The following is a 24,017-nucleotide window of genomic DNA, read 5'->3' as shown; positions in this document are numbered from 1 at the left end:
GTATTAAGTGGGTATGACTATCAAAGTAAAGAACGGATGAGAATAAATTTATGTTTGATATGGGTTATGAAAGGGGAAAAACGTAAATTTATCTATGTACCATTATTTTATTTTATTTTGAATTTGTTAAATAAATAAGGTAAGAAATGAGGCAGTAACAGATCTATCCATCATTAGTTTCAATAATAAGATTATCTATAAGCTCTATTTTGATGATAATTGTCTATAGCTATAGTTTCGTAAAAGCTTAGATATGCAAATTTAATATTCATATCACAAATCGTGCATCGCACGGGTACTATACTAGTTTTACCTATTCCACACTAACATTTGGTTTTTTACAAACTTGACATAGGAAACTCAAATTTTCATTGAGCGATCATCCTTTCGCGCAACCTGTTAGAGGAAATTAGTAAAAAAAACATGTAAATGTTAACATTTAAATAATGCAAAAGTCAAAACGATGCGTTTGAAAATAGACGAATGGATGGAGTGCAAATATAATATTATTTTATTCACATTTTCATGATAAAATATGTTCCCCCACTTACAGTTTCTGACATTGGAGTAGGACCAACTATAACAACTTGCTGCATTAATTAGTTTGATTAGCAAAACTTTCAACTTATGTCCAACCTGTAATAGTTATATCTTGAATCCTCCAATTACTGGGTCTCACATACTTTTATTTTTGGTTTCAGACCACAAAATCTCAGAATCACAATGACATTCAACAAAACAAACTCAGTAAGATTCTCAAAACCCACATCAATTCTCCCATATGAAACCAAAAACGTCAATGATCTTTACACACTAGGCAAAAAACTCGGCCAAGGCCAATATGGAACAACATACCTTTGCACAGAGAACTCCACAGGAGATAAATATGCCTGCAAATCAATCCCAAAGAGGAAGCTTCTGTGTAGAGAAGATTGCGATGATGTTTGGAATGAGATACAGATAATGCATCACTTAGTTGAACACCCAAATGTAGTAAGCATTAAAGGTACTTATGAAGATTCAAGTAATGTTCATTTGGTTATGGAGTTGTGTGAAGGTGGTGAGCTTTTCGATCGAATTGTTCAGAGAGGACAGTATAGTGAAAGAGAAGCTGCTCGTTTGATGAAGACTATTATTGGTGTTGTTGAAGCTTGTCATTCATTGGGTGTTATTCATAGAGATCTTAAGCCTGAGAATTTCTTGTTTGAGAGTACTGTTGAGGATTCTGCACTTAAAGCTACTGATTTTGGTCTTTCTGTGTTTTATCAGCCTGGTAAGTCTGCAACTTGCTTTGCTTTGCTTTGATCCTTCTTTGCTCTGTTTTTTCTCTGTTTTCTGTAGTTTTATCATGATATGTACATTATACGATTTGGCAGTTTGGAATGGCAAACTTTCCTCAGTTTATGTTAGCATGTTACAATGATCCAAATATCAAATTGATGTATGTTCTGCTTAATGCAAGTGAAAGGGGAAAAAGTTGACAGGGATTAAGACTCCGTTTGGTTGGGTGTAAAACATTTTAATGACTTTCATGGAAAACAATTTACAATGGAAAACACAATTCCAAAATTAGTTTTCCGTTGTTTGGTTCCATGTAAGAAAAATAATGAAACGAAAGGAAAATGAAAGGGAAAGTAAGCAGGTAGTGGGAGGAGTGTACAAGAGAGACAAGGAAAATGAAGGAGAACAGTTCTCCCTTCATTTTGAAGGGGACATGGTTTCCATCATTAGGAGAGAAATTGTAAAATTGAAAATAGAGGAAAGTTGTTTTCCAGAAAAATATTTTACTCCCTACCAAACAGAGCCTAAGATATCGAATTAGGATCTTTTCCATTTCTATTCTTCCATTTCCTATCTGAAGATGATGACACCAGAGCTAGTAAACAAAACAATTCCCAGAAAACCCCCTATTTTCCCATTTATTTACGCATTTGCACCATTGATTTGGGAAATAGAACATCTGTTTCTTTTAGGAAATAAAGAGGATCCTACCCCGAAGATATCATAGTTCATAGATCAAGCTTGGGTTTTTCTAGTTTAAACCTTAAGAGACATGTTAAAAGATGTGCCTAACACATGAAAAAATAGAATACTGTCTTCTACGAAGTATTGTATTAAAAAACTGTCAATAAGGAAGTTGCATTAAACTAGGATATTTCACATTGTATTCTCTGTTGACATTAACTGAATATCATGATCTGCATATATTTTAGTGTTTTAGTACTTTCCTTCTTGGAAATGACGTACTTCGTATAAGATAAGTGAATTAAACAAATCACTACATGAGATACCAATTTTTGTACCTCACAACTATCCGACATACCACCAGAATCATTTAAAGTACAACAAGGAATCATATACCACCACTTCCTAAGTACAACCGTGAGACTACACGTCTATATAAGATACCACCACGCCACCACGGTTACCTTCTGCAACCGATTTTCCAAACATTCATCTGACTGATAAAGCCCTATTTACCCTTATATTTTCAGGTGATACTTTCAGTGATGTGGTTGGGAGTCCTTACTATGTTGCACCAGAAGTATTGAACAAACTCTATGGCCCAGAAGCAGATGTTTGGAGTGCAGGTGTTATATTGTACATCTTACTCAGTGGAGTTCCACCTTTTTGGGCAGGTATATTAAGGTCCTAATTAAGGGCATCCCTCAAAATTTGCATAGATAATAAATCAATTCAGCTTAAGGCTAAGACCTTGGAAAACTGCAGCATCTACAAGTTTTCCTGTGTCTTGGTTGAATTACGCTACCAGGGTGACTTATAAGTTATAACTTATCTGGGGGTAACTTCTTTCTGTGACAGTGTGAGATTGTCTCACCTAAAACTTGTTGTCGGGTTTTTGTTGTTGTTGTAGAAACTGATGCAGGAATATTCAGGCAAATATTGAAAGGAAAGCTTGATTTTGAGACACGGCCATGGCCAACTATTTCTGAGGGTGCAAAAGATTTGATAAGAAAGATGCTTGAAAGAGATCCCAAAGCGAGGCTCACAGCCTATCAAGTGCTTAGTAAGACATCTCTTCCTACAATCTTTTTGATGTTTATCATAATTAAGGACAACTAAGTAATAGTTTGTTTTCTACTTTGCTTCAACCAGGTCATCCGTGGATTGTTGATGACTCAAAAGTGCCTGACAAGCCTCTTGATTCAGCTGTTTTGTCGCGCCTCAAGCACTTTTCAGCCATGAACAAGCTGAAGAAGATGGCCTGCCGGGTAAAACTCAACCTATACTATTAACCACTTCAAGATGCCTGTAATTTGTTAGTTACACTTAAATTACCAGTTTCCATTTGAGGATTATATGCATTATATGTTCAGGGATTTAGGTCTAATTGTTTAAGTTCTATAGTCTAATTGTTTTAAAGATCATCTATTTAGCAATATCAAAAAAGTCGGTTTTGTTGGTTTATGGTCGGATTATTCCAGTATCACATTATAAAATCTCATGCCAAGGCCAGTTTTGTTTGCCTTTTTCTCAGTTCATGAATGAACTTTTAGTTGGCTTTGGGTTGTTCATGTTAGGTTAATTTTGCTTTCTGTAGACATCAACCTATGGTATCCCCCAAACCCCTAACAGCCAAACTCCTAGGTCAGCGGTTTTGGGTTATACTTGCACATCACATTAAAAAACCCCAATATTTTGCATCAATTGCTAGTTTGGCTGTTTGGATTTTTGGAATAGAGGGTTTAAGCACTGACTTTTCTAGTAAAAGCATATTATCATATTTCAGAAAGACAAATAACCTATCTTCTGCAGGTCATAGCTGAGAGACTCTCTGAAGAAGAAATTGGCGGGTTGAAGGAACTCTTTAAAAAGATAGACAAAGACAACAGTGGAACTATAACATTTGATGAGCTGAAAGTTGGCTTATTACGGGTTGACTCAAAGATAAAGGAAACTGAAATCGAGGATCTCATGCATGCAGTAAGAGCAATCATTTAAATAAGAAAGCACGAAAGTTTCTCATGATTATCCATCAATGGCTTCTAATTAAGTCAATGTTTACCTCTTGGCAGGCAGATGTGGATGACAACGGAACCATAGACTATGGAGAATTTGTTGCTGCTACCCTTCACCTGAATAAGTTGGAGAGAGAGGAGAACTTGGCATCTGCATTCGCATACTTTGACAAAGATGGCAGTGGTTATATAACCATTGATGAACTCCAACAAGCCTGCATCGAACTTGGCCTCAACGATCATCACCTAGAAGAAATGATCAAGGAGATTGATCAAGATAATGTGAGTATTTTCAAATTTATGAAGCATATTTCAAATTAATTTAGAAAACATTACCCGACTGTCCTGACAATCTGACATGAGAATGCTGTCTTTCAGGATGGACAAATAGATTATGCAGAATTCGTTGCAATGATGAGGATGGGTAATGGAGGAGGCGGGAGGAGAACGATGAGAAGCATTATTAATTGGGAAGATGCTCCTGAATTTCTTCAGGATTCATAAATAAGAACTTAGCTGAATTGGAAATTAGCGCTTTCTCTTTGTCATTAGATTCATCACAGAAATTAACTGAAACTAACAAAGGGATCTTTCACTCTTTCAGTCTGTTGAAGATTCCTGTTTTTTGCAGTTTCATTTCCAGTATCTTTATACACCATTTTTATTGCCAGTCCTGAATTTGACAGAGTTTTGAAATATCAAAGCCTATTCCAAAACCTAGCTGAGTTACTGCAACAGAAATACTTAGATTTCTGAAGTCTGAACTACAGTGATTCCTAAGTACCACATAATTGCCGCGAAAGATAACGGAAGAATAGATAACCCGAATTAAAAATGAACAAAAATCTCCATATACATATATAAGTGCATCATTAATCTTGCACAATAGAAGGATAAATGTCACAGAAGAGTACTTATAGCCTTATAGGCAACATTATACTGAATGATATTTATGTACTGTACATACAAGTATTTGTTGCAATAGATGATGTACTTTGAAATAACTAGTCCAATAAGGATAAATCCCAAATGAAAAGCTACAGTTTGCTGGATACAGGAAGGTACTTGGTGTGACGTCCCTGAGCGACGATCTTCCCGCTTGCTTTCTTCCTTAATTCTACACTGACAACAGCAAGGGACTTTCCAACACGTAGAGCTTTGCCCTCGATTTCAATCTCCTCCTATATAAATCAAAATTGTACACGTATTAGGAAAAATATCACTAGGGATTCTAAGATTCATTGTATAGAAAATGTGAATTAGAGAGCAGAACTATGAAACACATGAAAGCCAAAACTTAGAGATAAGTCCTACTGCCATATTCTTTAACCTGAAACTTTCATGATATTGCCCAAATTTTGCTGAAATTATCTGATATTATACGACTTTATCTGAAATTTCCTGAACATATGAGATTGATATTACTGAAGTTACTTGAACTTCTTTTTAACCTATCTAACGTTTCCATAAATATGGGAAGATCAATCTAGGCACAGTCATAGACTCGAGAGCCAACAGAAAATAAGAGGTATCCTTGATATATGGAAATGAAGTAGACAATGCCACTATGTTTACTTGGACTCCAAGATTCAAGCGCAAAATACAGACAGACACCTAAATAAGATATGACACCTGATACGCTCAAATCCATAACCATTAACTCTTTCTCCCTGATACTGATACAGATGCAAAGCAATGGTCAAATGCATGATCCTCAGACCTAAGCTACTTACTTACAAAGCTAAAGTAACACATCTCATTTTCTCTCTCACCAGCTACACAGCATATCAGGAGCACATTAATTGTAAGTTGACAAAATGCTTTCCACACAGAATCAGTAATACAATCTAATGGTCTATGTAGAAGCCATCAGATTAATCAGATGATAAACCCCTGGAATGAACTCCCTAATTGCAACACCTCCAACCCTCCCTAAGTCCCTAGTAACTCAACTCACTCAATTACGGACAAACATACCAGGTTTTATATATCAACACTACCACCACACCACCACGGCACCACCGGCACCCACCCCACACTTTCACCACTTACAAGCTGTAGGGTATAACTTGTCTAGTTTTCTTGTGATAGAAATAGAGCCACAGTCTCCCTTGCTTTCTCACACAACAACAAAAATTAGCCTTGAAGCTAGCATGGACCACAACAACAGAAATCAACAAATCTAATCATCTATAACTTAAAAATGGGTTTATTTCCATACATCTTTTTTTCAATCTTTGAATGATGAATCACTAAAAGCAATGAGGATACACGAAAATCCGAATCCCAAATTCTATCACAAATTACCAGACTCGGTTCATGTAATCATATCCAAGAAACAATAAAGGCACCCTTATCTGGTACCTAATTTTACTGCCGACCAAAAATCAAACATATAAGCACATAAAAAGTTTAAAAACCGCACTTTTGCACAATTCCACTGTAAATTATGTTCACAGTTCATTACTAATTGCAATGAGCTCAACCCTAACATTTCAACAATTTTGTACGGAGTATGTCAAAATACACTGAAGCCACTCAAATTACAAATTATCAGCAACAATTGAACAACACAAATTCAACAAAATCACTTCAATTTCCACCAAAATTCCGAAAAATTAAGAGGTAAAAAAGAGAAAACATACATCAGCAAGCGCAGCATCAAGGTAGGAAACATTGATCTCAACAGAAACACCAGTAGACGGAGCTCCAACAGTATAAATAACAGCCGAACCCACCAAATCCACCAATGACGCAATCGCACCGCCGTGCAGAGTGTTGGCAGTATTCTACATTTCACCCCAAAATTTTCCGACATTTCGGAATCAAATCATACACCCTAATTCTCAAATAAACCCAAAATTATCAAATAAATTGAAGAGATAAAGGGGACGAACCAGGAGACGAGGAGGAACATTGATGGAGCAGAGAACGCGACCGGGTTCAATGAGATCAACGCGAAGACCATGGATGATAAAAGGGTCGAAGAATCTCAATGGAAGTTTATGGATTTTCGAGGATTCATCTTCTTCACCTGATTTTTCCAGTTTTTCTAAGTAGTTCTTTATTGTCTCGAAGTCCATGTTTTTGTTTTCAGTCTCTCTCCTCAATTCTCAACCACCACGAGGAAGTGGGAGATTTGCTGCCGATAATTTATCGTACTTTTACTTCCCAGCTGATTGGGCAATTATCACGTTACGGAAAAGATTGTTGCGGAGGCCGGAGCCTGTGTGCCGTAAGTCTGAATGTGCCAAGTCCACTGATTTAGTGCCGAGCCAAAATTTTAAAAGTGCGGCCCATATACAGCCCAAGCTCATGTTATGAGTCTTGTCATATTTACGCGGATAAGTCTAGTTTCACTTACATTATTATGCACTAGTATTTTATGCACTCGATGCGTGCGAAATTTTAGAAAGCATTAAAAAGCATTCGTAAAGTTCATATTTTACGATATGAAGTCATACAATACGCGTAGCCTTACATGACAAAAAACTTAAAATAATGGGGAGCGATACGTGCGGGATTATATAAATTTTTTAAATTGTAGGTCCATTCCTTATTGAAAAACTAAAATAAAAGTAACTCTACACACGAAATGAGGGGAGGAACACCAAGTTAGTAGACGGAAATTCAACTTAATCCCACACAATGCTGATATCGTAAGGCTATGAGCATGTTGCAATGTTGATATCATAAGGCTGTGAACTAAAATGACATCAAGACATGTCAAAAGTAACAAACCGTGAGGGGTCTAGTATAAACCTATGAAACACAATGATGCATTGGGATATGATGCATGGGCACCTGCTCTTTATAAAGAGCCTTTCTGCCCAAATAGAACACCCAAATACCATCATGAGTTTGCTACATGAAGTCTACATTATGAATTCTTCACCATTGCTGCTGTATAGCCACGCTGATCACCACTGTTAAAACCCCAAATCTCCGAGATTCAGAAAGCCATGATCTTCGACTGGTAGAGAAGAATCCTCTTGTTGCTGCTGCTTCACAGTAGCTACCCTGAACATCCAATACACCTGAAATCAAGATTTGTGAGTTTCTAGGATGGTATTTTGACAAATCACAATGAAAATTTAAATGCCAGAACATAGTACACGACTCTAAGCCTAGGAGGACCTCCTAATGGGACACCGTTATAAAACAGTTCAAGGAGCAATATAATTTTCAGCACAACAATTCAAAGTTTTATATGCCAAAACAAACAGAAACACAACCAATAAGGTCCAACTCAAGCTAAAATCTAATTTCTTGCCTAAAATTTTATTGTAACTTGAGTTATATTCATATGCTCCCTCCTATCTCATAACTCGAGTTTTAATTTACAGCCCTTCTTGATAAGCCAACTTACTCAATCTCGTTTGTCATATAGAAAATGGTTCAAGGAACATATAAAACTTTAGTTGTTCTTTTAAATTATACTCATAAGGTCCAAAAGTGAGATGTGATAGGACCCTAGGAGGTCCAGCACCGTGACAATTGAGGTACTTTTTCTATTAGGGTACCTCATCATTGCCATTGGACAATTGAACAACTGAACGTAACTGGCCAGATTAACTGAACTAATCAGAACTGAACTAACAGCGGTACACATTCAACAACAGCAGCAGCAAACACAACTGCAGAACTGTACTGTGCCTCAAGGTGCTGAGGTTTTCCGCTACAACAGCTTTCTCACTCTCAACGCGTTTCAAGGTCTCATTGGCTTCTAACCAAATCGTATCCCAGTTTTGATGCTAATCACTCATGTACATTATTTAATTAGAAATCTATGATGAAAAGCGTGCAAGGTGTACCCTTAGTTTTTTTTGGATTAAGTCAAATGTTTCTTTTTGAGAAATCACACAATTTGAGCAAAATTGAATTGAATTAAAGAAGCTAGCTTAATGGAAGCTTCCAGAATCTCTCTGCCCTCAAGCTATTTTAAATTAGTTTAGGATACACAGTATTATCTACAACTATTCTAGTTTGGTACTGAATTTCGGGGTTTAGATTTTATCCCATTTCAAGAGAAACCCAAATCAATCTGTTTCCAGAAATTTCGTTCACAAACCAATTCAATTAAATTCCATATCACAAACCCAGAAGAATGTCAGTATTGGGACTAAAGCATTTCAAGACTACATGGCTACATCAGCTTACAGTCATAAACCCAATCTTTTCGACTACACACACTTACAATTACAACAACGGGAATGTACTCGTCACCAAACTCAAACCAAAACCACACTAATTATTGCAAAAATTCGTCCATTACGAATCATAAGGCAGTACACTATTAACCTTGTTCAATAAATCGAGTGTTACAAAAAACAAAGCAACCAAAAAAAGTTTGCAACAACAATGTAATGAAACACCAAGTCACAACATAAAATTATTGAACAAATTATGTAGCAAAAACGTAAAATAATGTAACCATGTGACTATAATGCAAAAAAGACGAACTTGATTATCCCATGAAGTTGCAATCAGATGATTAGGCTTGGGACTAAAATGAAGGCTTGACACAGAATCAGTTGGTGGTTGAGGCACCTGGAGTTCATAATTTAACCACAATTTTCACATTATTTTTTTTACCCAAAAACTATTGTAATTCAGTATTTCAACAATCAAGATCATGAAGACAAAAAAATGAAAATTACCTCATATGACTTAGTTGGATTTGTATTTTGACCCAAATTCGTAAGAGATGTAAAATTCGACATTAGAGCTGAAGAAAATAAACAATTGAACAAAATATCAAAGAGGGTTAGTCAAACTTAATCAAATTTACAGACAATAACAGAGACCAATTTAAAATTCCCCCAATAAATTTAAATTCTAATTGATTAGGGCTTCAATTGAAAATCACAAATCCAACCATAATAATGATGAATTTCAAACTTAATCAAATTTACAGACAATAACAGAGTAACGGTACTGCTCAATATCTAATACTTCATACTAATGAAAAAATAGAGGCGGGAAAATAAAACCAATCCCCTGCAGCAATATCATTGGTTTTTTTCATTTGTTCCGGTCAAACACACACATTAGAGCAGCATTCAGTCAAACACACACATTAGAGCAGCCTTTCAGTCAAGTACACACGTAATAGTTTGTTGAACAATTTGCAAAATACCCAACAATCAAAAAATGTGAAGAGAGGAGATAGAGTACTTTTGTTAGAATGGTTCAGACATGAGAATGATGTTAATTTCTTCACTCAAAAACTCGTTCTTATCTAAATGGGTCACTCTAAATTTGCAAGAATTTGATACCCAAATCTTACAAATTTGAAATCGATCTTCAATCAATGGAGCTGGAACAAATTAAACCGTAATATTTGAAATCGAAATATTTAAGAAATGAATGGAACTGAGTGATTTACCTGAGAGAGAGAAAGAGCGTGATTTGGAACTCGATTTCTTCCCCAAATCTTAAAAAATTGAAATCGAAAGAACTGAGAATTGAAAAAACAATTGGAAAAAACACATCAAATCAACAAAATATCCAAAATCAATTGGAAAAAAAATGAAAATTTGAACAAATTGTTGAAACTAACCCGGAACTCCATAAGATCAGATGCTGATGGTGATGGCGATGGTGATGACGACGGCGACGACGACGATGAGAGGCGGAGGAGAGAGAGTATGCGTGTGCGGTGAAAGAGACACGAAATATTTAGGGTTTAGAATGGAGAATGGGGTTTGGTGGAAGAGGATTAGAGGAAGAAGATCCATGGGGAAGGAGAGAGAAAACGGGAGGGAGGAAGGAGGGTTAGGGACGCCGAAGAGTCGAAGACCTAGGAGAGAGAAAGAGAGTTGTGTGTGATTTAGGGATTCCGTGTGTTACAAAAAAGGTTTGAAATTAAAAGGTTTTGAGGGTATTTTGGTATTTCACATGGTGGACACGAAAAGTTAATTTACGAAAAAGACCTCAGGAGCTGGCTTATATAATAGAGATAATTGTGTTGGGTCATGTCCTGACATTATTTTTTAAAAATAAGGTGGCTCGAATATGACCGTCATTTTTGTGCACATATTATGCCTTTTCCGTGTCATGCTTTTTTCGTGTGGGATCGTATTGTACTTTGGCCAGCTTGACCAATCTATTACTATATACTAAAAGAGACACCAGGAATGACACGTGTCAATTCTTGGTGTGATTTTTTCCCGCCAAATCACTTTCCCAAAAAAAGTGTATCTGTTTTATTTTATTTTATTCTCTACCTTTATTTATAAACTATTTATGTATGGAAACAAAATTTAGTTTATAAATTATGGCAATAATAGATACGACGTAATAATAATTATTCTAAATTGATAATATTTTAGTCAAATCGTTATATTAATAATGGAAAATATATCACTCAATATTTTGATAAAATTACCATATTAGCATTTTAAATATGTACAATAAATGAATAAATTTAAACGAGTATATGTTAAAAATGTTATAACTATGCAATAGTTTAAGAGATAATCAGTTATAGATTTTGTGAAAAAAATTATCAAAATCCGTGCATGCACGGGATCTAATCTAGTTTCATCATTAAGTTATGGTCATTAATTCATACAAAGGGTAAAATGAATACTTCACATGGAATGTGATTAATGTGAATGGGGCCTATAATTCTAGTAGTTGTAAACTTGCATCTACTCCAACTGTGCATCGTTAAATAGTAAATATGTATAGGTGAACAATTCATGCACTAGAGGTGGTTGTGGGTTGGGCAGATCCGAAAATTTCAAAAATCTAGGAAAAATCCAAGAATAATTTGGGAACAAAATCAACGGAAAATAAACCAAAAAAAGACAGAACATGAAAAGTATACAATGGCAAATCAAGAAGAAGGGCCGTTAATAATAAGATGAACCGCTAACACCAGAAGTTCAACTTATTATATATATATATATATATGTGTTTCCTGCACATACTAAGTTTAATGATAATAATGGATATGGTTTTGGATCCTCTAGAGTTCTAAAATAACTCTATAAGGTGGAGTTTGAGCAATATCGACCATTGGATGAAAAATCAATGGCTCATATATTATATTCCAAAATTCCCCTTATTTTTTCTCATTAATATCCACCTAATGATTTTCCCTTCCCACTAATATGAGCCATTGATTATAAAATGTATGGTTTAGATACAACTCTACCTTGTAGAGTTTTATTAAAACTCTAGAGGATCCGGACTCGAATGATATTCATTTTATTTCAGCTCAAAAGAATAGGGTTTAATTAACAAAATTTAAAAATTAACCCAAAAAAAAAATTGGGAGGTACATTTTGTTAATTACGGAGTAAAATTTTCTATTGGATTTAAAAAAAAAAAAAATTGATTGGAAAAATTAGATTGCTTAATCTAATATACATATATAAAGGAGGCATATTTGCTGAAAGATTAGAGCGCCACCTAGGATTACTAATGGTTTCGGCCAATGAAAAATAAGATTTCTAATTTCTTTTTGAATTAAAAAAAATCAAGTGCCACATAGATAATTAATTAGGTGCCACGTAGATATTTTAATTAATTAATTATTAATATATACAACTCTATCGAAAATCAAACACTCTAATAATTAAAAAATAATCGATTGCCACGTAGATAATTAATTAGGTGTCACATAGATATCTTAATTAATTAATTAATTACTAATATATACAACTCCATCTAAAATCAAACACTCTAATAATTAAAAAATAAATCTAAAATAAAATTCATCCAAAATCAAACAATAATCTAAAATAAAATAAATAAAATTGAATTTAAAATCAAACATTAATACAATATTAGAGCGCCACGTAGAAAAATCTAATGGTTTCGGCCAATGGAGGCATATTTGCTGAAATATTAGAGCACCACCTAGGATTACTAATAGTTTCGGCCAATGAAAATAAGATTTCTAATTTCTTTTTGAATTTAAAAAATCAAGTGCCACATAGATATTTATTAGGTGCCACGTAGATAATTTAATTAATTAATTAATTAATTAGTTACTAATATATACAACTCCATCTAAAATCAAACACTCTAATAATTAAAACAAAAATCTAATCTAATATATATATATATATATATATATATATATATATATATATATATATATATATATATATATATATATATATATATATATATATATATATATATATATATATATATATGAGGCATTTTTGCTGAAATATTAGAGCGCCACATAGGATTACTAATGCTTTCGGCCAATGAAAAATAAGATTTCTACTTTATTTTTGAATTAAAAAAATCAAGTGACACGTAGATAATTAATTAGATGACACGTGGATATATTAATTAATTAATTACTACAACTCCATCCAAAATCAAACACTCTAATAATTAAAAAATAAATATAAAATAAAATTCATCCAAAATCAAACACTAATCTAAAATAAAATTCAATCCAAAATCAAACATTAATCCAATATTAGAGCGCCACGTAGGAAATCTAATGATTTCGGCCAATGGAAAATAAGATTTTAATTTAATTTTGAATTAAAAAATTCAAGATCCACGTAGATAATTAATTATTTGCCACATAGATATTTTAATTATTTAATTACTAATATATACAACTCCATTCAAAATCAAACACTCTAATGTTAAAAAATAAATCTTAAATAAAAAATCATCCAAAATTAAACACTAATCTAAAATAAAATTCAATCCAAAATTGGTTTCGGCCAAAGAAAAACAAGATTTTAAAATTATTTTTGAATTAAAAAAGACGAGTGACAAGTAGATAAATAATTAGGTGCCACGTAGATATTTTTATTAATTAATTATTATTATTACGCATATACAATTTCATCCAAAATCAAACACTCTAATAATTAAAAAATAAATCTAAAATGAAATTCAAAAACTAATCTAATCTACTACCTAATATATAAAATATAGCAGTTGGTTTATATATGAATTTTATTTTAACTTAACAATTTAATATTTTTTTTTTGGTGCGAATGAGGCATGAGGGCAATATAAATTACAAATGGGGGCGGGGAGACTCGAACCTGAGACCTATTGTACACAGGCCCTCAGTCTTAACCACTAGGCCAAGACATCATTGGTAACTTAACAATTTAATATAAACCGTGCATCGCACGGGCTAAAATCTAGTAGAATAATATAGTAGATAATTTAACATGTATTTGTTAGATCTATATTTATCTTATACATGTCGCGTGACTATTTATTAATGAATTTAATTTTTCACATGTCCATGTTTTGCCTAAGTAAGTAATACACATAAGGACATATATGCCCGTACAAGTCTAAGTACGCAAGAATAAACATACTGAATAGTGAATACAATATAAATGAATAAATCTATGGCAATATAAATAATTCTGATTTTCTTAATGAATAAAAGAAATAAAACAAAAGTACTACACTAGCTGATGGTCGAAATCTATACTAATATATTAAAAGGCGTTTTGAAGAACGTATACGTGTCACGTAGATCTCTCCTTATTAGCATCATGACATTTCATTACAACCAAAAACCATATGACAAGGATCGAACAAAAGACCTCTTTGTTAAAAGTTACAATTCTTACCATCTTAACCAACTACAACCTATGTAATATTTTCTTATGTAAGCAAATATATTCTTTTTAAAATAAACAATACATTGAATAAAAGTGAATGGAAAAAGGGAATGATTATTTAATTTATAAATGTACAGTTATTACTTTGAAGAAAAGAATCCGGCTTTGTTTAGATTTTTGGATGTGGGGTTTAGATCTGGGAGGTTGTTGATCGGCCACTAATCTTATGTCACCACCGTAATTTGATGATGACACCATATCTACGTGCACATAATTAAAAAAAAAAAAAAAAAAAAGCGGAATAAAAGTCAAAATCCGGGGCAACGCCCGGGCTGCACACTAGTTTCTTTATAAATCTGTGGGAAGAGATGAGCGGAGAGAAAAGCGAAAGTCGTGCCCTAGGGCTAGGGCTCTCGACTGAAGAGAACGATCTCTTGCGCAGACCGAATAAGAAATATAAACCCAGTAATGAAATCATTGAAGCCACCCCTATGGAGGAGGAGTCTCCATCAAGGGTTATAGAAACAATTGTCAGCCCTAAGCGGAATATTGCGACATCATATAGTCAGGCGGCTAGGGGTTTTGGAGGGCAATCAAATTCGGTTTTCGACTCAAATTTGGTGGTTGATGAGGATAGTTCTGATGATGAAGCCCCGGAAGATGAAAGAGGGGATGAAGAGGTATGTCCAACGATTTTGCTCACAAAGGAAGAGAAGAAAAGGTTGAGATACCCGTGGAAGAATGCAGGAAGGCTGATGCTGCAATTTGCTTCGGCGCGAATTGTTCTCTGTACGTGCTTCCTTCTTTGCTATAGTTTAAAGCCTCCCCTTTTTGTTTTACTTCTGTTTTCTTTGAGTATAAATAAACTAATAAACTATAGGTGGCCATATGAACACAAGTCGCACAGTGAAATGTTCTTCGCATCTGCATCGAGGCTTCTCAAACTTATGCTGTTTCGGGGGTAGGAACCATGTTTAAGATCTTTAAAAGGAATGTGGACACGAAGGCATCTTCCTGGAGCTTCTCAAATCTGAAATATACAGTCGTGCAACGGAAACACACACTTAGCCCTACAGTTTAACATTCAACGCAAGCATTGATCTAAAAAATAAAGTAAAGAAGATTACGTACCTTCCCGATTTAGCGAAGTGGCCAGCACTAAATTCACATTTAAACAACAACCATGTTATCATCAGTCTTTAATTCCCTTAGTTTTGCCACGTATTTAGCTGGTTCATAGTACATCACACGTGGATCTGTCACAAAAAATAAGCAAGAATAGATTAAATTTGGGTGTCTGCATGAAAATGTAGTGAGATGTCAATTATGTCATTACCATATAAGCCAGTCGTAACCAGTATATGAGGGTAATTTTGCTGTTCACATTAAATCAAATTTTCAATCACAATGACAACTATCTGGAATCAAATATAGACTTGCCAGTTGCCAATGAGCAAAACTATTGCTATATATGAGAAAGTTTTTGAACAACTCACATTATCCATTGGAGAATACGATTTCATGTAGAAATAGAAATCTTTTTCCCGAGGATCACCCCATTCCTGTAACAACATATACCACGCCGTTAATTATTAAGGCTTCATTTAATTGGACTTACTTTGACTGATCTAAACTTAATTGAACTTATCTGAACTTAGCTGAACTTATTCTATCTGAAAAAAAATTATTTTGTCTGAAATAAACTTATTTGTGTGTGAAAATGTCTGAAAGAAACTTATTTCTGTTGAACTTATATTATCTGAACTTATTTAAACATAACTGAACTTATCTAAACTTAACTGAACTTATTTTATCTGAAATAAATCAAAATAAGTCAAATAGAACATAGCCTAACTTCAGTTAGAAACAAATCGAACATACAGTTAGACGTATACACACATGAATGAATGATAATCCGCCATTAAAAGAGAGAATACGAAACGTTACCTCCCACTCTGAAGTTGTTAGGGGAATGGTTGGATCAAGCATTGTTGTAACAACATCAACAAAGGGTACACCAAGTACAGCAACCTTGAATAAATCAGGGCGCATATTCAATACGGCACCAATTAGCAATCCACCAGCACTTCTTCCGTGTATACAGAGCTTTTCCTTTGAGCAATACTTGTTTTCTATTAAATACTCGGCAGATGCTATAAAATCAGTGAAAGTGTTCATTTTCTTCATAAACTTTCCATCTTCATACCATCTCCTACCCATATCTCCACCACCACGGATATGAGCTATTACAAAAATGAAACCGCGGTCCAACAAGCATAGCCTTGATACCTTGAAAGAAGGAAGCGTGCATACCTGAACATGACATACAAACACGGGTTTTAAGAAAAGTGGAACATATACGGGAAAGTGGAAGATAATATTTCCTTGGAAAAATAGAATACGGTATTGGAATTAGATGGACTATAGTATTTGAATGAAAAAGGTGAATATAATACATATTTTTGTTTTGTTGTGTTTTATATGCATTTTTAATCAATGCAGTACAAGAGAGAGTTTAATGGCAAAAAATAGAAACAAGATTATAATATTAGGACGCGTGATTAGAAAAACATGACTATAATTACGGGACAAGTCTCACCTCATATGATCCATAGCCATATAGTAACAATGGGTCAGAACCATCAAGCTTCACAAGATCCTTCCTATAGACAACTGATAATGGGATCTGAGTACCATCAGATGCAGTAGCCCACTTTCTTTCTGTCACATAATTTGATACATCAAAATCACCTAATACCTGAAGAAGAAGAAGTGATCAATGAATTGAAACGATAAGTAACTACAGATCAGTACTTACAAAAAGGATAGTAGCTTACTATATCAGCTTTCTTCAAGACACTTTCTCCACTGTCCATGTCATAGTCGTATACAGAAGACGGAGTACGCAGGGAGCTGTATGTGAATCTTAAAACATTGGAAGAATATTCAGACACCAGAGGTTGCACATCATATACAGGATCAACAAACTCAACGTTACGGCCCTCAGAAAGGTTCTCAATTGGCAACTCAACATCAGGAAGACGATACACAACTACTCTAAGCAGACCGCCTTTGCGCTTGTGTACCACAAGATGGTTCTGAAAAAGTTGGAAGTCTGTAATCTTTACACTGCATATATAAGAGCAAATCAACCGTCAAGTTGAAGCTAACAAAACAGAGAGCAAGAGGGTAAGGTAACAGTTAATGGGGCATGGCGGTCCTGGCGCATGTGGACATAGATCCCTCCATCCCCACCTAAAATTTGCATCCCCATCCCCGCCCTATCATCCACGGTGGGCAAAAGATTCATTCTCATCCCCGCCCTAACAGATATAAAATAAAATCCAACCCCGCCCTAACAGATATAAAATAAAATCCAACCCCGCCCCACCACTCCCTAGGTACCGGTCTCATCCATAGACAACATATATAATGAAAATTTAACTTAAAAAAAACACCTTACAACTAAAAATGACATATATAATGGGAAAATCCAAACACATTTAAAAAAATTGTTCAATTTAGATCTTCTTTAAAAGTTTTCATTCACGTAGAAAAGGATATTAGGGTCAAGTTTACGGGTATGAAGCGGGGCGGGCAGGGATAGGATGGGTCCAACACAAAATCCACACCTACCCCCATCGCCCATAGTGAGTATACTTTTTTATACCATCACCCATCAAACCTCCCCCATTCCGATCTGCTTGGAACAGAGTCGGGGCGGGTCTCCCATAAAACCCACCGCCACGTTCCTAGTAACAAAAGGTCAACAGTTATAGTCACTAATATCAATCTAATATATCATGTCAAAAGAAAAAAAAAAAAAAAAAGGAAACGGGAAGCCTTGCCTTTCCCTATGAGGAAGAATAAGAGTTGATGCCGATAAGTTTTCCAGTGGATAAGCTAGCAACTCCGAGTTGAAGCACTCATCAGTCCTCTGTCTGATAAAGAAATGGCTGCCACGATGACTGGCATAAGAGGCTACACCTTCTGTCCGAGGAGTTAAAACCTTGAGGCCTTCTTCGGGTTTTGATGCGTCCAGATAGAAGACAAACCTTGTAGTTTTACTTCCAGATGCAACAAACAAAAAACTGCCACTCCCGGATTTATCAAGACCAACATTAAACTTTTCATCTTTCTCATGATAAAGGCAGGAGTCACTTGATTGATCTGTTCCCAATTTGTGTAACCACGCCTGTCAAGTTATTTCGCAAATAGCACAATGGAGGCTAATCAGAACAGATTCTGACAACAAACATAACAATTGGAAATTGTAGAGGACTGAATGACCAATTGCAACAAGGCTTAACTTTCCTGAATAATCTCATACAAAATAAGATGACATAATTCTTTTTATTATGTTTGTCAATGTAATATTTCAATTATTAATATCTTTATTTATCAATAGTTAAAATTAGAAAAACTTCGTTTTATAAATCTGTACATTAAGACGATTATAACAAAATAAATCACAATTGATAGTCAAATGATTGTATGAATAGTGCCAAAAGTCAAATTATGTCATCTAAATAAGAACGGAGGAAGTAACATATAATCTCACAAGTGCTAATACCTTATCTGAGCGAAGGCTCTCGTCCATGGTGACGTACAACAAGGCCCCATCACCGGCCCATTCAACTTTACGCGTCACATTCACCAGAGGCTTTTCAACTGGTTCAAGAGTCTCAGCATCAATGATGTGAACAGTATAAATTTCATCCCCTTTAGTATCTTCCGCATACGCTACCAGCTTATTGTTTGGACTAACCTGGATAAACACGAGCAAAGAATATGATACATACCCCAAAATTATAGTTTACGAGTAATTAATTAAGCAGTAAGATCGAAGCAAGCTTTACCTTAAAAGCATCAACAGAATAGTATGCATGCTGCTTAGACTTAAGATTTTCATCCAGTATAACATGCTCAGGTGGAGAATTAGGCCCAGTTGGCATAGTATCATGCACAGATAATTCGACTGATCCATTGTCAGCAACACGCCTGCAGTGCGTCACATACTCATCTCCTTCCAATGTCCTTTTATAGTAATAGTAGTTCCCTTTTCGTAGAGGAACTGACGTATCATCTTCCTTCATTCGTCCTCTCATTTCTGCGTACAGCTTTTCTTCTAATTCCTTCGTCCCTAATAAAACATTAAACATAATGATATGATTGTTTGTTCATACTAAACACATTACGAAATTGACAGATTACTGATTACAAAATTAAAATTTGAAAAATATGCAAATAAGTTCATACTAATTGACAGATTACTCATTATAAAACTAAAATACAAATTTTCAGTTAGTTATGCAACCGAACCTATTAGTTAAACAATGAAACTGATTAGTTAAGCAGTGAAATCAATTAGTTAAGATTTTATGAGTTTTAGTTATTAATGAGTTTGTTAGAAAATAATAACTATTCGATTCATAAATTTAACTATTTGCAACCTCAACTATTTTGTTATTCAATTAGTTATGATTTTATTACTTTTAGTTATATTTTACACTAGTATAATTAGTACTAAAAAAAATGGTCTTACACAAAAGCTTTATAAACTAAAACATGAAAAATATGCAAACAAGTTGATACTAATTGACAGATTCCTGATTACAAAATTAAAACATGAAAAATATGCAAACTAGTTCATGATTACAAAATTGACAGATTTTATCATACTCCCTCCGTTTCTTTTTATTTGTTACATTTGGACTTTTACACGTTTATTAACGTATAATAAAAATTCTTTTTATTTTTTATTAAAAAAACAAATTCAAGAAAACCCTCAATCTACTAATAAATACAACAACCAATAAAATTATTTTATTTATGAAAATGAATCAATAATGAAAAAGCACCCGATTGCTAACTTAACATAGAATTGGAATAATAATTGGAAAAAGAAAAAGAGAGATTACCTGACATGACGAAATCGGTGTAGGAGTTTTCGGAGCGAAGATGAGAGAGTATCTCTTCGTTAGAGCGAGAATCGTCCCTAAGCCAATAATAGTTGTCGTCTCTGACGTCGCCGAACATCTCCATCTCGTGTTTCACTTTCTTAACAACGGGCGGTGACGGTCTTTCTTCTCCCATCGTCATTGATGAACAACAACAACAACAATAACAATAACAGTCACGGTTGTGGTAATTCAATTAAATTGATGGTTTTGGTTTTGGTTTTGGTTTTGGTTTTGGAAGTTGGTGAGATTGTGAAGAAATAAATGGACAAGATTCGTGTTTAAATAGTTTAAGTAGCTGAGTTGAGTTGAGTTTTTGAGTTTGGTGTTGACACAAATAGTGGAAACAGGAAAAGGTAAGAAGTTGAATACAAGTAATACTTTGAAACTCCGGTTTCCGCATTATTAACGGGAAAGAGGAAACAGATATTGTGTTTGTTTCTACTAAGGAACCATGCTTTGAAAAGTCCAATTTTAATGGAAATTCGGGAAAACTACATAATAGAGCTGATTATCATAGGTCCGGCCCGAAAATTAGCGGGTTTTGGGTAGATTATTTCGGCCCGAACTTTAAAAAAAATTACTTGATTTGAGCAACGTAAAACAACAATTTTAGTTATAAATTTGGCTACGTCCGAAAATGGCCCGTACACTACAAAAAAATGTACTATTAACGACGGGAAATCCCGCCGTGAAAGGCCAATAATCGTTGATTAACTACGGGATTTCCTGTCGCGAACCCGTCATAAATGGGGGCCGTCGTTAATAGAAAATCCCGTCGTTAACCCGTCGTAAAAGACATTTGCGACAGTTATTCCCGTCTTTGTTTGGTTGTTATCCCCGTCACAAAAGACTTTTGCGACGGGATTTTTGACCCGTCGTAATTCGGTTGTCGTTAAAGATACAAATTCTTGTAGTGCGAAAACCCGCTGTATTTAGCCCGAAATAGCGGATTTTGGGCACACAAAATTGGCCCGGCCCGATACAATGGGCTTATTTTATTCACTTAGACTGACCCGAATCCGGCCCGGCTCGCCTTTTGATCAGGTATAGTTCTACAAAGAGCCGAGCCGAGCCGAGCTTTACCCTGTTCATGTTCATGTTCATTTAACTTATGCGAGCTCGAGCCCGAGCCCGAGCTTTTAACCGAGCTCAAAAATTTGTTCAAGCTCGGTTCGCTTAAAAGATTTTGTGTTCGTGAACTGTTCGTGAACGGCTCATTTATTAATCGAGCCGAGTTTATAAACGAGCTTTCTTAAACGAGCTTTAGAGTATAACCACTTGAAAATCTAACAAATTATCATTATATCTAATAATAAAGATTAAAGTATACATTTCTTTATTTGATAAACAAACTAATACTTTAGAAAGAGTCAAAAAGCACTAATTTAGCAATTAAAATTTTATTTCAAATATTTTTATCCTATTATAGATTCCAAAAGTCAAAAACATGATTTTTATTTATATTTGAAAAACGTATATATGGTAAAATATGATACATAACATAACTAGACGAACTTGTTCACGAACATAAATGAACGAGTTGTTCATGAACATAAATGAACGAGTTGTTCATGAACTTAAATGAACGAGCATACTTATGTTCATGTTCAAGCTCGTTTATTAAGCGAGCTTCAAAAGTTGTTCAAGCTCGGCTCATTTAATAAATGAACGAACATGAACGAGCTTTAAACGAGCCCGAGCCCGAGCCCGAGTAGTTTATTAACCGGCTCGGCTCATTTACACCCCTATACAAAACCATATTCTACTCGATTTAGATTTTAAATTCTTATTCTTCAACTATTTAAATTCTGAAGGAATTAGGAAAAGGTAAGAAGTTGAATACAAGTCCAAATAAAATACCAACTATAATGCAAATTCGGGAAACTATAAAACCAATTCCTACTCAATTTCAAATTCTTATTCTTATTCTTCAACTATTTAAATTCTGATCACTTCCCAACAATTCTTCAAAACACATTCAATTCCTTCCTTCAAAATTCCAAAACCCTAACTCTCTCTGATCATCTCTTTCTCTCTCAATCTTTGCTCTCATGGCTACTCTCAATGATCGTTACATGACCGTCTACCAAGCTAAGCTAGCCCTATCTGCCAATCGCTACCCCGATATGGCTAAAGCAATGAAGAAATTAGCAGAATTCGAGGTGGATTTCACAGAAGAAGAGCGTAATCTTCTCTCGAAAGCGTACAAGAATGTCATCGGACATAAGAGAAAATCTCGGAGAACCTTCTGCGACATGGAGAAGAAGGAAAAAGACCACACCAACTTAATGCGTATTCGAGAATATCGCCTTAAAATCGAGTCTGAAATTACTGATCACTGTAACGATGCTATCAAGATGATTGATGATCACCTTCTTCCTTTTGCTTCAACAACTGAATCTACCATCTTTTTCATAAACATGAAAGCCGATAATTATCGGTACTTAGCAGAAATCAAATCTGGTGACGAGAGGGAAGAAGCTGCTGAAAAGTCCTTGAAAGCTTATGAAGAAGGAATAGCCATAGCAATGGCGGCTAAGTTGTCGGTTGCTCATCCTGCACGATTGGGGTTAGCATTGAATTTGTCTGTTTTCTACTATGATATTATGAATTCTTGTAAAAGGGCGTGTACTTTTGCTATGGGAACTTATGATGAAGCTACATTGGAATTGATTAAGAAAAGGGATTATCCTATAGAGTGCAGTATTATCATGCAGTGTTTAAGGGATAATGTTTCGTTCTGGGCTCTGGAACTGGAGAATTATCCAAACCGACTTTGCTGATGATCTTCTTCATCTGCTGAACTTCAAATTTTTTTAATCTTTTAATTGTTGGATTAATTAGATTGATACTGCTTTGTAATTAATTATCTCGTTCATCATTGTCTGATATTATGTTGGTATAAGTTGAATAAAAGTAAGACTATGAAAATTATTAGCGGGAAAGAGATATTGTGTTTGTTTCCCAAACACGACCTGTTTAGATTAATTTGTCATATTATGTAATTATTTTACTTTTTAGATAGTTTTAATAAATTTTATGAACAACAAGAAATCGATACGATACCAAACAAGAACATGACCAAACACAACACGTTTGTGAGATCGGGATTCTAGACCCAATTCTAAAGATTCTACCTTTTACTCGTTCAAGCCTTAAAATATAATACGGAGTATAAAAAAATACTTAAAAAAGATTTCTACCGCCTTAAAAACAAGTTTCTGTAATTCAATACGTTACGGAGTACTTAATTTTTATTATATTTAAACTCCTTAAAAACAAAAAATAGAAATAGAAATCCACGAACATTGTCCGTAGCTCGATTAATCGACACAAGTAAATATTTCATGACTAAATACTCTTAATTTACAACCGATTATTCTTTTTTACACCCTTGATTGATTGCAAGTTGATCGCATTGTTGTTTGTAGATTAAATTGAGGTAATCGTAAAAATGCAGAGTACCAATGGAGACAGTAGATTTGAATAAGACGTAGTAT

At 34.6% G+C, this 24,017-nt stretch overlaps 3 protein-coding genes and 1 pseudogene across 3 annotated transcripts; 2 read left to right on the top strand and 2 right to left on the bottom strand.

Annotated features, from left to right (window-relative positions):
* The first annotated feature begins 629 nt into the window (after positions 1–629).
* Positions 630–4,658, top strand: LOC110792644 (calcium-dependent protein kinase SK5-like). The gene is made up of 7 exons (XM_021997461.2): positions 630–1,273; positions 2,496–2,639; positions 2,876–3,028; positions 3,118–3,233; positions 3,778–3,945; positions 4,038–4,262; positions 4,359–4,658. Exons 1-7 carry the CDS (start codon positions 724–726, stop codon positions 4,482–4,484), a joined length of 1,482 nt encoding a protein of 493 aa, XP_021853153.1. The 5' UTR covers positions 630–723; the 3' UTR covers positions 4,485–4,658.
* A 150-nt stretch (positions 4,659–4,808) lies between these two features.
* On the bottom strand, positions 4,809–7,142 carry LOC110792646 (uncharacterized). The gene is made up of 3 exons (XM_021997462.2): positions 6,878–7,142; positions 6,626–6,769; positions 4,809–5,161 (listed from the first exon to the last, which is right to left on the bottom strand). The coding sequence occupies exons 1-3, from the start codon at positions 7,061–7,063 to the stop codon at positions 5,018–5,020; spliced, it is 474 nt and encodes a 157-aa protein (XP_021853154.1). The 5' UTR covers positions 7,064–7,142; the 3' UTR covers positions 4,809–5,017.
* Positions 7,143–14,438: 7,296 nt separating this feature from the next.
* LOC110792631 (uncharacterized) lies at positions 14,439–20,826 on the bottom strand (annotated as a pseudogene).
* A 1,620-nt stretch (positions 20,827–22,446) lies between these two features.
* LOC110792636 (14-3-3-like protein GF14 omicron) lies at positions 22,447–23,462 on the top strand. Its single transcript, XM_021997454.2, has one exon. The coding sequence runs from the start codon at positions 22,569–22,571 to the stop codon at positions 23,298–23,300; it is 732 nt and encodes a 243-aa protein (XP_021853146.1). The 5' UTR covers positions 22,447–22,568; the 3' UTR covers positions 23,301–23,462.
* The last annotated feature ends 555 nt before the right edge of the window (positions 23,463–24,017 follow it).

This window comes from Spinacia oleracea, chromosome 4 (genome assembly GCF_020520425.1).
Source record: "Spinacia oleracea cultivar Varoflay chromosome 4, BTI_SOV_V1, whole genome shotgun sequence".
Taxonomy (NCBI): Eukaryota; Viridiplantae; Streptophyta; class Magnoliopsida; order Caryophyllales; family Amaranthaceae; genus Spinacia; species Spinacia oleracea.
Note: the sequence above shows the minus strand (reverse complement) of the source record. Positions and strands in the feature narration are given on the sequence as shown.

Coding starts and splice junctions, on each gene's coding strand:
- LOC110792644 (XM_021997461.2), top strand. CDS start 724: ATGACATTCAACAAAACAAACTCAGTAAGATTCTCAAAACCCACATCA. Junction 2,640..2,875: donor AGTTCCACCTTTTTGGGCAG/GTATATTAAGGT, acceptor TTGTTGTTGTAG/AAACTGATGCAGGAATATTC. Junction 3,029..3,117: donor CACAGCCTATCAAGTGCTTA/GTAAGACATCTC, acceptor TGCTTCAACCAG/GTCATCCGTGGATTGTTGAT.
- LOC110792636 (XM_021997454.2), top strand. CDS start 22,569: ATGGCTACTCTCAATGATCGTTACATGACCGTCTACCAAGCTAAGCTA.
- LOC110792646 (XM_021997462.2), bottom strand. CDS start 7,063: ATGGACTTCGAGACAATAAAGAACTACTTAGAAAAACTGGAAAAATCA. Junction 6,770..6,877: donor ATGTTCCTCCTCGTCTCCTG/GTTCGTCCCCTT, acceptor GGTGAAATGTAG/AATACTGCCAACACTCTGCA. Junction 5,162..6,625: donor TTGATGCTGCGCTTGCTGAT/GTATGTTTTCTC, acceptor TGATTTATATAG/GAGGAGATTGAAATCGAGGG.